This window comes from Hypomesus transpacificus, chromosome 12 (assembly GCF_021917145.1).
Source record: "Hypomesus transpacificus isolate Combined female chromosome 12, fHypTra1, whole genome shotgun sequence".
NCBI classification, from domain to species: domain Eukaryota; kingdom Metazoa; phylum Chordata; class Actinopteri; order Osmeriformes; family Osmeridae; genus Hypomesus; species Hypomesus transpacificus.
This window is the reverse complement of record NC_061071.1, coordinates 10,576,188-10,590,827: the sequence shown is the minus strand read 5'-3', so window position 1 is coordinate 10,590,827 and position 14,640 is coordinate 10,576,188. Positions and strand designations below refer to the sequence as shown.

At 47.9% G+C, this 14,640-nt stretch overlaps 1 protein-coding gene across 3 annotated transcripts; it reads right to left on the bottom strand.

Moving 5' to 3' along the window:
• Positions 1–49: 49 nt before the first annotated feature.
• itgb6 (integrin, beta 6) lies at positions 50–14,256 on the bottom strand. 3 transcript variants are annotated; one of them, XM_047030487.1, is made up of 16 exons: positions 14,125–14,256; positions 12,108–12,180; positions 11,579–11,658; positions 10,802–11,000; positions 10,250–10,496; positions 9,311–9,476; positions 8,920–9,081; positions 8,630–8,725; positions 8,258–8,347; positions 6,559–6,693; positions 4,336–4,753; positions 4,008–4,230; positions 3,164–3,258; positions 2,119–2,235; positions 1,671–1,837; positions 50–689 (listed from the first exon to the last, which is right to left on the bottom strand). In XM_047030487.1, the coding sequence occupies exons 2-16, from the start codon at positions 12,160–12,162 to the stop codon at positions 591–593; spliced, it is 2,349 nt and encodes a 782-aa protein (XP_046886443.1). In that variant the 5' UTR covers positions 12,163–12,180; positions 14,125–14,256; the 3' UTR covers positions 50–590. The 3 variants fall into 3 exon arrangements, with proteins under 3 accessions (XP_046886443.1, XP_046886445.1, XP_046886442.1); XM_047030489.1 differs by lacking the exon at positions 14,125–14,256 and adding an exon at positions 12,350–12,393; XM_047030486.1 differs by lacking the exon at positions 14,125–14,256 and adding an exon at positions 12,274–12,389.
• Positions 14,257–14,640: the final 384 nt, after the last annotated feature.

Here is a 14,640-nt window from a genome sequence, read left to right as displayed (position 1 = left end):
TTCTAGCCCCACTGTTATGGACTTAAACAGTCTAGTAAAACAAAATCTCTTGACTCAAAGTTCAACTTTATTACTGCGTCACACAACATGAAAAAACACGTTCACTTCATTTCTCTCAAAAAAACAAAATACAACATCGTCACTCAAGGCACAGCCTCGATTTAAATCCAAGACAAAACATTACACACAAAATACATATTATTGCAGTGGTTTCCCCTGCTAGCTGCGCCTAGCCTATTCCCAAATCCCAACAGTGTTCTAAACGAGAGAAAAGAAAAGTCCAGTGTAAGACCATCATCCAGACAAACCCCGTTAAGCAGCAAAGTCATCAAGATGGATGCTAAATGCTACTGTAGACATTTAGTATCTCCAAAATTATAAATATATTTTGGTTACTGTCCACATTCCTATGAATATACTCTTACTCACTCACTCACTCACTCACTTTCTCACTCTATCTCTCTCTCTTTCAAGCACACACAAACACACACACGCACATCTTACGTACAAAATTATTGTTGGCTGTCAACTGTCTTGCTTGGCACAGACATCAGTGCACTTTGTCGGTTAACCTCTCTGCTCTGAAGTCATCAGTAGCGATCCATTGAAATACATTTTTCTATTCCAGTGTTCTTATAGGTGACGTTTTTAAACGTTGATGTGGAGCTTCGAAACAGAGGGTTTGTTCCCTGCGAGATGAAAAGAAAGGTGAAACTGAAATATGGCCTGGCAAACTGTAAATACAACTGTAGACTGTATGATTGAGTGCCAAGCTTGTACACTTCGTCACCTGAGGTCTAGAACAAGAGGTCATGCTAACACGACCAACAGGGGGCAGTGTTCAAAACAAAGGGAAGCTTAAAGAGTCTCCGTCCGCTACATGTCCCTTGGGGGCATGCCTTATACATGTACAGAGATGGCAAAAGTACACACATCCCTCACTCAATTACAAGTACGGATACTTGTGTTTAAAAAGACTGGTACAAGTTGAAGTACTGACTACACTTAGTCTGAGAGGATAACAGTGTAGAGTAAAGCAGAGCAGAATACAGTGGAGTATAGTACAGTCCTCATCAAGTACTTACCAATTATTTACAAAGTTTAACTTTTTTTCGAAACTTTTTTTTGGGGGTGGGACTTTTCAAAACGTTAAGTTTTAGAACTTTTTTCCAAAATATTTTGAAATACAAAACAATGATTCGTATTTTCACCTCAGCAACACTCAAAACCAACATAATCTTCTTCAACAAGCCTGAGCACTTTCCATAGAAACCGACTGGAGTCATCTTTAACCAGCTTTGATGCTGGGTTTATTTAATAATAGGTCTGGCTGGAACTCCCTTTTTCTCTTCCTGCTCCCAACAGTCAAGGTCACATGTGTTTCCCTCTCCTTCAGAACAAGCTGTCATCTCACCTCAGCAAGGTGAGATGTGCTATTTTGAAGAAGCAGAGAATGAAACACTTTGACTGCTGGAAGGAGGAAGACAAACAGGGAGTAGAAGTTAGAACCTGTTATCTAGTGGCTCTGCATGGCAACTATTTCTGCACATACACAGCATCAACAAAAAAGATACATTCACCTCCTGGACAAACTCCTTTTAGAGCGCCACCTGGTGGATTAATTGCACAGATATAAACATCACAGATCAAAGGGGAAAGTGAAAACCTACCGACTGCCATTTTGCCTTGGCCCTCTCTGCCTCGAACTTGGCGACCTCCTTCCGGTCGTGAACTGAGACCAGAATCTTCCACACACCCAGAAGGATCAGGCCGATGGTGAGGATGGACAGAGACACCCCCAGCACTATCATGGCTATGTTGGGGGGCTGTGGGCAGTCTGGGGGGAGAGAGGTACAGAGTGGGGGAGGGAGGTGGGGTGTGGGGGAGGGAGAGATAGATGTCCTTAGCTAAAAGCAAGTTGCACAAAAATCGAATTCGAAATAAATGCTGTGTACTATACTGTGTATGGAACACCATACACAGTATATGCATATATACAGTGTGTGTGTGGATATATCTATGTGATTAGTGTGTGTGCAGGAGGACCCCACACAGGTCCATGGGCTGTTCCTCTGGCAGTGTGACAGCTAGAGGTGACAGTCTCAGAGGAGGCCGTACCGTGAAGCAGCAGGTTGTAGACGGTCGTACCAGAGTCTCCGACCTCCACACTGAAGGAGACCCGACACTCGTTGTCGCTCTGCAGGGTACACAGCATGGCCTGACTCCCATCATACCCTGGAACACAGATGTGGAGATGAATCAGCCATATATCAGCTTTCCTCTGTGTATTGTAGAAGCTTGTAAGAGGATATGCTTGTCGTTTTTCGGCTGCCAGTGTAATTTCCATATCAAAGGTAAACATATTTTGGTGTGTGCGTGTATTTATATGTGTGTATAAGATAGTGTGTCTGTATATCTATGTGTGAGTAAAAGTGTATGTATGTATAAGTGTGTGTGTATGAGTGTGTGTGTATGAGTGTGTGTGTGTGAGTGTGTGTGTGTGTATGAGTGTGTGTGTGTGTATGAGTGTGTGTGTGTGTCCATGTGGATCCCACACCATTGTTATACCTTCTTATCGTCGTGACGATGATCAGATATGCCTCTCTGCTTACACTAAGAGGAACCAGGTTCAAACTAACCCTGCCTTCAAGAAACCCCCCAGGTCCTTCTCTATTCACTGCTACCACAAAAGGGTTGTCTGTCCGACAAGGTAAATAATATGTTTTCTATTGTCCGGTGTCAGGAACCTAGACCCAGATAGTGTTCTGTGGGGGAGGAACAAGGGCAAGGAGGGACACTTGAGTCGAAGCATGTTGGCATACCTCTGGCTCCCTGACCCATGGGGGAACTTAGCGTGCTAGTCTGTTTAGCCTCCTTCCAGTGTTCTGACCCATGGGGGAACTTAGCGTGCTAGTCTGTTTAGCCTCCTTCCAGTGTTCTGACCCATGGGGGAAATTAGCATGCTCTGTTTAGCCCCCTACTAAAGGAACAATGGATGTGGGTGCCCATGATGTGGAAACAAACTCCAGGTTGGGCATTAGTTGCGGAAAAGTGAGTAGTAATGTGTCTCTTGCTGTTGCTGTTCTATAAGTTGTGTGTTTGTTCCAGTTCCCATTTCTCAGTCCTGGTGTCCCCATAGCGTTGGAGGAGAGACGGTATGTACCTGTGGTCTCGTTGACAAAGACGTTAGAACCACTGCACTTGTGGAAACAATCCGCTGGGGCTTTCTCTGCCTGGATGTGGCACTCCACACAGACCCTGAGGACACACACACACACACACAGTCTGAGAGCTTGTCCCTAAGGTCCAGGAATTTCTATTCACATGTGGAGAGTAGAGGAGGAGGAGAGTAAGAGCCTGGGCTGTTTCCCAGAGTTCCCAAAGGCTGTTCTGTCTTTTTCTCTCTATCTCGCTTTCTCTCCCTCCAGTCTCCCTCCAGTCTGCCACAAAACATTGGTGTCAAATAGACTATGTCTGACAGGTCTTTTACAATGGAGAAAGGAGATTCTTTAGTTCAGTGTTGGGGGCATTAGCAGTCTTTTGATGCCTCCTAGATAGAGCAGGCAGGCGGGAATAAGAGAGGCAGAAACTGATATCCTTGTTCTCCGAAACAAGCGACAAACATGCGGTCGGAGAGGAGGAATTACCTCTTCCATCGGCAAGATGACCTGGTGACTCCAGGTCATCATATGTGTTTGTAGAACCCTTTTTACAAGCAGTGTCACAGAGGACTTCACATACGCCCACAGACCTGCAACCTTACCAACCTCAACCCTCGAGGAGAACTCCCAGGAAAACTCACTGAGGAAGAAACTGGAAGACACAATGGGAGAGCGAGGGATCCCCTCTCTCTCTCCCTCTCTCTCTCTCTCTCTCTCTCTGTCTCTCTCTCTCTCTCTCTCTCTCTCGTCACACTTTACTTAAAAATAAAAATAAACAAATAGTATAACATATAGTTCCCGTCCTCCGGAGTGTCCTGACTGGACCTGGTGTGGGGGTGACCTCACCTGGCTGAGCTGCAGCTGTCTCCGCAGGTGGGGCACTTCTCACAGGTGTCCCCGGAGGCTCCAGGTATGGCACACACACACCTGCCGCACACACACCTCCCCCTGCCACTGCACAGCGCTCCGTCCTCCGACACACACCTCTCCGTGCTGGTGCTGCAGTTACAGTACTCCCCTGTCCATCCGCTCTGACACACGCACTCTCCACAGTCACAGGCCCCATGGCCTACACACACACACACACACACACAGACACATGCGCCCAGTGTTAGAAAGGCCTGGAGGAAACAGGGCTAACATCTCTGTCCCTCCAGCGGTCTGAGCGACCCACCTCCACAGAGCTCCCCACGGAAGCGCACGCAGGAGAAGTCATCACACTGGCAGTACGGGCCGTACACACGCCCAAAGCTGGAGGGCTCGCACACACACCTCCCGCAGGAACACTCCCCCTGTCCTCCGCATGCCTCCGCCTGCCCCTCCGCCCAGCAGTCACTGCTGTGGGCGCCCCTCTCCTCGCACTCACACCTGGAGCCCACGTAGCCTGGACGACACACACACACCCCGCACTCCAGCGCCCCCTGGCCCTCGGAGCAGAAGCTGCTGTTGGGGGCCGAGGTGTCCTGGCAGGGGCAGGAGCACAGGGCCTCCAGGGTGACCTCCAGGGAGTCCTGCACGCCCACAGGCTTCAGGGAGAAGCGCCGCGGCCCAGACAGGCAGGCTGGCAGCTCCACGGTCACGTTGAAGGACACCTTCAGAGGGGAACAGAGTCGAACTGGTTAAACTCACTCCTCGGTATGAATACAGCACACCCGTGCCTTCGAAGAAATACAGTGCCCTCCAAAAGTATTGGAACAGTGAGGCCAATTCCTTTATTTTTACTGTAGACTGAAAACATTTGGGCTTGACATCAAACGATGAATGTGAAACCAGAGATCAACGTTTCAGCTTTTATTTCCAGGTATTTACATCAGGATCTGATGCACAAATTAGAAAATATCACCTTTTTGTTCGAACCCACCCATTTGTCACGTGAGCAAAAGTATTGGAACATATGACTGACAGGTGTGTTTTGTTGCCCAGGTGTGTCCTATTACATACATTATTCAATCAATAAATACCACTGAATGTCTACACTCAGGTTCAGATTGGGTAAGATAGGTTTTGTCTATGCAGACTGTATTCAGAGGTGAAAACAACATGAAAACCGGAGCGCTGTCTTTGGGTGAAAAACAAGCAATTGTGAGTCTTAGAGAAGATGGAAAATCAATCAGAGCCATTGCAGAAACATTGGCCATAGCCAGTACAACCATTTGGAATGTCCTGAAGAAGAAGAAAACTACTGGTGTACTAAGTAACAGACGTCGAACAGGTAGACCAAGGAAAACATCAGCAGTTGATGACAGAAACATTGTGAGAGCTGTAAAGAAAGACCCTAAAACAACTGTTAGTGAGATCAGCAACAACCTCCAGATGGCAGGAGTGAAGGTATAACTATCTACTGTTCGCAGAAGACTTCATGAACAAAAGTACAAGGGCTACACCAGAAGATGCAAACCACTCATTAGCAAGAAGAATAGGAAGGCCAGGCTGGAATTTGCCAAAAAGTACAGAGATGAACCTCAAAAATTCTGGGACAAAGTTTTATGGACTGATGAGACAAAGATTAACTTTTACCAAAGTGATGGAAAGGCTAAAGTTTGGAGAAAGAAAGGAACTGCTCATGATCCCAAACACACAAGCTCATCTGTGAAACACGGTGGAGGTAATGTCATGGCTTGGGCTTGCATGGCTTCTTCTAAGACGGGCTCATTAATCTTCATTGAGGATGTAACACATGATGGCAGCAGCAAAATGAACTCGGAAGTCTACAGAAACATTTTGTCTGCCAATTTAAGGAAAGATGCAACCAAACTGATTGGCAGAGCCTTCATCATGCAGCAAGATAACGACCCAAAACACACTGCCAAAACAACAAAGGAGTTCATCAGGGGCAAGAAATGGAAGGTATTAGACTGGCCAAGTCAATCTCCAGACTTAAACCCTATAGAGCATGCATTTTACCTGCTTAAGAGGAGACTGAAGGGAGGAACCCCACAAAACAAACAACAACTGAAAGAGGCTGCAGTGAAAGCCTGGGAAAGCATCAAAAAGGAAGAATGCAAAAGTTTGGTGACGTCAATGGGTCACAGACTTGCTGCAGTTATTGAAAGCAAAGGATTTGCAACTAAATATTAAGTCTTATTCACTTAAATATGTTTTAAGTATATCTGTTCCAATACTTTTGCTCACATGACAAATGGGTGGATTCAAACAAAATGTGATATTTTCTTAGTTGTGCATCAGATCCTGATGTAAATACCTGGAAATAAAAGCTGAAACGTTGATCTCTGGTCTCACGTTCATTATTTGATGTCAAGCCCAAATGTTTTTAGTCTACAGCAAAAATAAAGGAATTCGCCTCACTGTTCCAATACTTTTGGAGGGCACTGTAGCCGGTTAAAGCAGTGTTTGTAAAGGTGGCGTTGTGTGTGCACAAGGTCAAACAGGAACTGACCGTGGCTCCGGCCTTGACGTTGGAGCAGCGTTTGAGGCCGGGCTGGGCGTGTCCGTCGGGGCAGGAGGAGGAGAAGCTGATCTGAAGATCCTCCGTGTCGCCAAGCAGCTCCAGCTCGATCTCCGAGCGAAGCTCCTGGAGGACGTTGAGAAGAAGCACAAGATCAACACATCTGAGGACGAGGACATGAACCACACAGATCAACACATCTGAGGACGAGGACATGAACCACACAGATCAACACATCTGAGGACGAGGACATGAACCACACAGATCAACACATCTGAGGACGAGGATATGTCAAGGGAAAGCTCTCCGGAATCTCTCTTCAGATGCCCAGAACGGCCTTCAGAGTGGTTTAGTAGAAGCATTTTATAAACTTCATTAGTTCGTATGAATTCATAGTTTGATGAATCTTATTAGTTTGTAGGTGGTCTGGACTGTGTATTTGATCCCAGGACAGATCAGACCTCAGCTAAACAGAACAAAGGCCTCAGTCAGACTCAGTGAGAAGCTGGTAAACTTCCCCCAGCCAGTCAGGTCCACACAGGACCTGCAGCTATTTGCATGAGTCAGGATCAAAGCTTCTCCAGGTGAGGAGCACAGGGTCTGAGGACACACCTGCAGGTGAGGAGCGCGGGGTCTGAGGACACACCTGAACTCCCAGCTGGGACAGGGGGCTGACTGAGACTCACCCCGAAGCTGCTGTGGTCTGAGGTCACGGGAGGTTTAGTGGTGCCAGGGGATGCTTCAGCTAATCAGAAAGCTCAAGATATCATCCTCAAACCTCAACACACTGTAGAAATATGACGATTGTCTGTCTCTGACCTCGTGTGACTCTAACCCTGGCTGCCTCTAACCCTGGCTACCTCAGACATGGCTGTTGGGGTTGCAGAGGAGGCATCTGATGAAGTGGGTTAGCAGCAGCCCTGCCCCTCAGCCAGGAGGGGGTTAGGATGGAGGAGGGGAGGGGGGAGGGAGGAAAGGAGGAGAGGAGGGGGTTAGGATGGAGGAGGGGAGGGGGAGGGAGGGAGGAGAGGAGGGGGTTAGGATGGAGGAAGGGAGGGGGAGGGAGGAAGGGAGGAGAGAAGGTGAGGGAGGGAGGGAGGGAGGGAGGGAGGGAGGGAGGGAGGGAGGGAGGGAGGGAGGGAGGGAGGGAGGGAGGGAGGGAGGGAGGGAGGGAGGGAGGGAGGGGAGGGGAGGGGGAGGGAGGAAGGAAGGAAGGAAGGGAGGAGAGAAGGTGAGGGAGGGAGGGAGGCTGGAGCACACAAGAAAAAGCTAGAGGGGGTTCAATCAGCCAGGGCATGTACAGGCCTGCTGACAACATACTGACGCTCTGGACAGAGAGAGACAACGTGAGAGAGAAAGAGACAGAGAGACAGAGAGAAAGAGAGACAAAGTGAGAGAGAAAGAGAGAGAGAGAGAGAGGGTGCAGGAGAGAGAGAGAGAGAGAGAGAGAGAGAGAGAGAGAGGATGCAGGAGAGAGAGAGAGAGAGAGAGAGAAAGAGAGAGAGAGTGCAGGAGAGAGAGGGGAATAGGTTGGGGAGAGAGACTGAGTGAAAGCAAGCAAGATAGAGCAAAATGGAGCGAAAAACATGTTATCAAACACCAACGAACAGAATCTGTCTCACTATAAAACACACACAAACACACACACACCCAAGAGAAGCGCTGCGTCCAACGAGGGCATTACCCTTACTTTATATGCTGTCACAATAAGTTCCAGAATGTTCCCTGAATCAGATTCCAGTATTCCGACCGTGGCGCCAGGTATGAGGTTTGCATAGTTCTGTGGGGGTAAAGAACAACCTAGGATCAGAGGAGGACACTTACGCCAGCGTACCTGTCGCGACCCCCCCCCCCCCCCCCCCAGGAGGAACAGAAGAACAAACGGAAAGACAGAAGACCTGTTCTGACTCGTCACATGGGGAGTGCTTACTGAATCAAATATGCTAACCTCACTGATACACAGAGATAGAGTTCCCCACAGTCGCTTCTCTATCTTTCACCCACACGAGGGTTTTGTTTTCTCAGCGTAAATGTCACACGACAGAGAGGGAACTGAGCCCACCTCGTAGTTGTGTTTCTGCTTCTCCGTCACGGCAAAGATGAGAAGGATGTTGTTCTCCACCAGCTTGTCAATCAACTGGCCGAGGGTTGGGTATTCCTGGAACAAACGGGACAACAGTAACACATACTGCAGAGATGCTAACAATCTGATATGTACAGCCTTGTTTTACAAGCATCACACAGAGGGCTTCACATACGCCCTGCACATAAACCAACTCAAACCCCTCAAGCCATCTCTTCAACGCTTAACAAACAAACAGACAAATGCTGTGCCTCCAGGAGCCTCCTCACCTGAGAGTCGGACATGGAATACTCGTTGTTGCTGTCCAGGTGGCACGCGCCGTCGTTGGGGATGACGATGCCCGCCATCCTGCTGTCCATGCCAATGTGAGAGTCTGCGTCGCTGGCAAACACCAACAGACGCATGGAGTCGTTCCTCCAGCCGATCTTATCCTGCCCAGACAAACACACAGGAGCTGTGGGCTCTGCAGACAGCTGGCTGAGATGGGTTCACTCTCCTGGACCCCTGAAACCCTGTTAGAACTGAACCCCTTCTGATCCTTGATCTTCTGCTGTACCCTCCATAGGCCTACTTTGAACACTATCGCTTTGGATAAAAGTGTTGCTGAATGAATAAAAGTGTAATGTTGTATAGATGAGTGCGGTGGAAAGTACCGCTCACCCCACACACAGCCGCCTGCATGATGGCGTCGAAGCCACACTCGGGCACATCGATGTTGGCGGACACGCGCTGCTTGGTGATGATCTGGTTGAACTTCTCCGTGCTGCTGGTCAGAGGCAACACGTGCTTGTAGCCAAACGTTGGCAAGCAGCTCTCTTCCACGCTCCTGGGAAACACCGGAGAAGAGCATTCAGTATCATGTCATAATAATGATCATGTGTTCATTTAGCAGATGGTTTCATCCAAAGCGATGTCACACAAGTGGGTTGTCACCATATGGTGGTTAATTATGTTGGTGAATAAGCTGGTTATCACTTCACTATATGCCACACTCTTCAGCACACGTTTTTATGCGTGTGTATCACTTTATAACGCTGCAAAATAACACATTTCCACGGTATAATCGACTGAGAACATGACCCGCAGGTTTACTGGGGACAGATATAGGTCAGCATTTGATAACGAATCAAGAAGTTGCAGGTTCAAATCCCTCTCTCCCAGTCCCTTTTCATGATCGAATAATATGGCATCTGCTAAACACTGCTGTTGTTTCAGTTATCAGTAACCGGTTTGTCTAGTGTTTGCCTCTGTATGTAACGTGCTCTCCCAGGAAGTGGGGACTTCCACCAGGAGGATGTGGTGTGAAGGAGGTCCAGTTCCCTCATCTTCCTCTGGACACATCCTCCTGGGGGGAGGGAGGGAGGGAGGGAGGGAGGGAGGGAGGGAGGGAGGGAGGGAGGGAGGGAGGGAGGGAGGGAGGGAGGGAGAAAGGGAGGGAGAAAGGGAGGGAGAAAGGGAGGGAGAAAGGGAGGGAGAGAGGGAGGGAGGGAGGGAGGGAGGGAGGGAGGGAGGGAGGGAGGGAGGGAGGGAGGGAGGGAGGGAGAAAGGCGCTACGTCAACAAATGTTATTACTAATATAATTGTTCTTATTTCTGCTACCAGCACGGGTTGGCAAGCTCCTCAGGGGTGATCTTGATGAACGGCAGGACAGGTTTCTCCACAAAGGAGCCAAAGCCCAGGCGGAACCTGCTGGTGAGCTTGGTCATCTCTCGGGACAGCGAGGAGCCCAGGTCCTTGATCGTCTCCAGGTCGTCGATCATGGAGGCGGAGAGATCCATCAGGTAGTAGATATCCACAGGATAATCCTCTGTCTGACGCACCTGCACCTGGAAAGTCAGCTCACTGCCTGTCCAAAATTATCCAAGTTAACGCCTGACTAAAAACGCAAGAAAACAAATAAGCTTATGACTGTTGTAATTTTGAATGGTGATATGGACACTACAATCTAACTCCTTGACAAATTTCCATAATCGCTATCAAAAAGTTCAAATCAACTTTACAAGGCCTTTACGCAGGTACCCCAGTTCAAATCTGGTTTGGGCCATTCCTTCCATATCTTCCCCCTCGCTCTCTCCCTGCATTCTACTTTCTTCCACCTCACAGTAAATACAGCTTAAAAAAAAGGCCCCAAATGATCATGATAAGAAGTACCAGGTCTGAGTTTGAGGGCCATCTTCTGAGGGGAGATGTGGGTGTGGTTGCGGTTCTCCTCAGATCTTCCCAGCGGGATCTCTTTGAGAACCTCGGCGCGGGTGAGCGGAAACTCGAGCTGTTGCGGCGTGCACCCCCTATGAAGTAGGACGTCCAGCGTGTCGCAGCGCTCGCTGACCAGGTACGACTCTGTGAAATTCTGAGAGGTTTCAAAAGACGACACGACAACAATCTTTAACCTCCTGACCGCACCCTGACACAGTGCTGATGGGATCGACATGGCTGTTGGTTCAGTGTTTGTAAAGTAGCCACTTAGCAGATGTTTACATTGAACCATGGTACACAGGGGGATTTGAACCTGCACTGAGCAGTCAAATGCTCAACCACTGAGCTATACCCATCCCCATTCTCTACAGCTGAGCTATACCCATCCCCATTCTCTACAGCTGAGCTATACCCATCCTCATTCTCTACAGCTGAGCTATACCCATCCCCATGCTCTACAACTGAGCTATACCCATCCCCATTCTCTACAACTGAGCTACACCCATCCCCATGCTCTACAACTGAGCTATACCCATCCCCATTCTCTACAACTGAGCTATACCCATCCCCATGCTCTACAACTGAGCTATACCCATCCCTATACTGAGCTATACCTTTCCCTAGTGAGTTACACCCATCCCTTAGCTACACTCACCCCCGGGGTACACCCACCCCTGAGCTGAGCGAGTATCCCCCATACAGCTGTCTGCTGCCCAGCCTGGGGTAGCTTACCTCCTGGGAACACCAAGCACAGAGGGGCCCCTGCTGGAGGCAGGCGTCACAGGTCGCCGCGCTGCCCAAGGAACATGCTCCTGCAGGGAGCAACATGGAAGTGGTCACAGCGTGGGTTAGCTAGTCTCACAGCGTGGGTTAGCTAGTCTCACAGCCTGTGTTCTCCCACGGCTGCACTTAACAAGCTGGTGCTCGCTGAGTCTGGAAAGGACTGACTATCACTGATCATCTCTGAGATGTGAGAGAGAGAGTCCACACCCGGATAATATTTGACTTGTTTGTTTCACCACAGAAATGTAAATCATATTCTGTGCAGGATTTTGGTAAGTAAGCTATTTACAGTAATGATTTACTACTGCTTCTTAGTAGGTGTTAGATGTAATAGATGTTATGCCACTATGAAATACATTTTAACATTAAAAGGGAAAACTGAAAGGCTTTATGCAGAATAAGTGATTAACTGTGACCTTCAAAAGGTAAGTATCTTATTGGAGATAAAGAATGTAGGACAGATCCATTATTGACTCACCCTCCACGTTGTTGATCCAATACTGAAGAATTAGACTGAGTAGTACAAGCCCCATTAGTCCTCGCGGTTACTGCTGCAATGTGAGAGATCAAAACGTTTGTTTACATTGAAAATCCTTAATTAATATTAAACATAGTAAAGGTTCAAGCAACATTTTCGGGCGCACCGGCTGGTAGACGACAGCAACCACCTGTAGCTAAACGTTGTTCAGAACGTTGTCTTCTTTGCTCAGGCATTCTTACCTGCCCAACCTTTTATGTTCACTTCCGTACAGGTGAGAACTTAGACTGAGAGGTAATACACGAGCAAATCGCAAAGGCGGGAGGAGAGGATTCACCGGCAAATCAACAACGAGTAAAATGAACCGCATTTATTAATCGGATAATATGAATTGTACTTATTTATTTAATGCTGAAAAAATGTTATAGATTTGGAAACAATTTAGTAGATTAACCCCTGACGTAGATACTATAGTCGAGTTAAAATAACATTTAAAAAGCTTTATAAACTATCAAATCACGTAACCTACTGATACTTACTAAAGGCCTAGGCCAGATAAGGTAGTTTGAGACTTTGAACAACCGGATGTATGAAAAATCATCAGTCATTTAGAATTCAAATCCCGGGTTCATGTTAATCTTCAGATTGTGATTCATCTACTGTGGCGTGAACCTTTTATTTGCTCTGTCCTTGGACTATAAATCAGAACATGTTCACACTGTTCTCGATAAAGAATGTTGTAACGGATGGCAAAAAAGTATCGTATTCTATTGTGAGAGATTATTTTTATTATTTTGCAGTAGGCACGTGGCAGAATCCGCTCTATTATCCTACAGAGCACTGCGATAAGTAAATAAGCTATGTTATCATCAGTGGACAATATACGTGTCATATTAAGTCGCAGTAAACTGGATATTTAGTTTACGAATTTGATTTTCTGTTGTTCTAATCGAGGAAAGTAGCTCGCGTGAGTATTTTGATGTGGGTCAAAGTAACCAGCCCTTTAGCGCGTGAGATTCTGCTGCTTAGACAGACCACACCATGAGTCAATATGACTACAGGAGCCAGACACGCCAACAAAAGAACTGTTAATATTTTACATTTCACAAAAGAAAAGGCCATTGTCATATTTATAGGGATTATTTCAGTTTGATAATTAACAAGTGGATGGGAAATACTGTTTGAACAGGTTGTGTTGTAAAGGGTGTCCGTTTATCTGCGTGAATGTGTATGTATTCTTCTATGCATATTACCGGTGAATCATTGTGGAGTGTGTGTGTAGCTTTGGGAGTGTGTGTGGAATCATTGTGGTGTGTGTGTGTGTGTGTGTGTGTTTAGGGGAGTGTGTGTGGAAGGCATGCGTAGGTGGTGAAGCACTGACAGCTGCAATACAGATTTCTCCTCTTGTCCAGTGCTAGCAGTGTCTAATGCAACACCACACCCTCTATCGCAGTAAGCCCCATCTGTTACCCTGCACCCCTCTCACATCCCCCTCTCACACCCCCCCTTCCCCTGCTTTATATTCTTACATATACATACATACTTACTGCTGTGGTCTATTCTATCGCCTTCTTTACTAGGATTTTCTCTCCAACGTATTTCTCTTTCTCACTCCTCCCTTCTCATTTAGACCTGTGTTATCTTATCTCCCGTCTCCTCCTCTCCTTTCCCGTCTCCTCCCGCCTCTCTCGTCAGTCGTTTCTGGACCCGTCACCTCTGAGGCAGAGCTACTCCTTTCCCACGTGTGTCAGGTCACGTCTCCACACACGCCAGGAAGCTCAGATGGGACAGTCCCCCTGACAGAGGCTCAGGGTCACATGAGACAAGGAGAGCAAATATCCCCAAAACACAACGACATGGGACACGACAGGACCAAGCATGAAATCAGTCACCTAAACAACAGTTCAATCCCAGATTCTCAATCTCCAGATTCAGTTTCCCAGTGTGTGCTCCTCACTAGGTGACGGTTGCAAGGTGGACCGGCAGGGGGGGGGGGGGGTGTAGGGAGAGGACTCACCTGTAGGGGTCTCCTCTGCTACCATGCTGTACCCGTGGAGACGAGAGTCCGTGTCGCCGGGTAGGAAAGGAACGGGTGAACCCCGTGAGGCGTCCAGGCCAGAGGAACTGTCTCCCTGCACGGACGGAACTCTTTATGAGGCATCACACAGGCCTCTACTGCCCATGCCCACTGGCTACTGTGTGTGTGTGACATGTTTAAGCTTGTCTGTGTGTGTGACATGTATAAGCTTGTCTGTGTGTGTGTGTGTAGGGGGCAGGGAGGCTGTGGGGCAGATGAATGACGGTAACAACTGCTCGGCTAAATAACAGCCGCCTTCATTAGACAGAGACGGCCAGAGACCTGGACTGACAGGCCCAATGTGCTGCACTGGCACTCTGCTTCTGCTTGGCCTCACAGGCGTTTCAGAGTGTGTGTGTGTGTGTGTGGCTGGGGAAGTGTATGGATGTGCAGGTTGTTTCTGCTGACTGTGTGTGTGTCTGTTTACTCAAGCATGGTGAGTTAATTGTCTCCAGA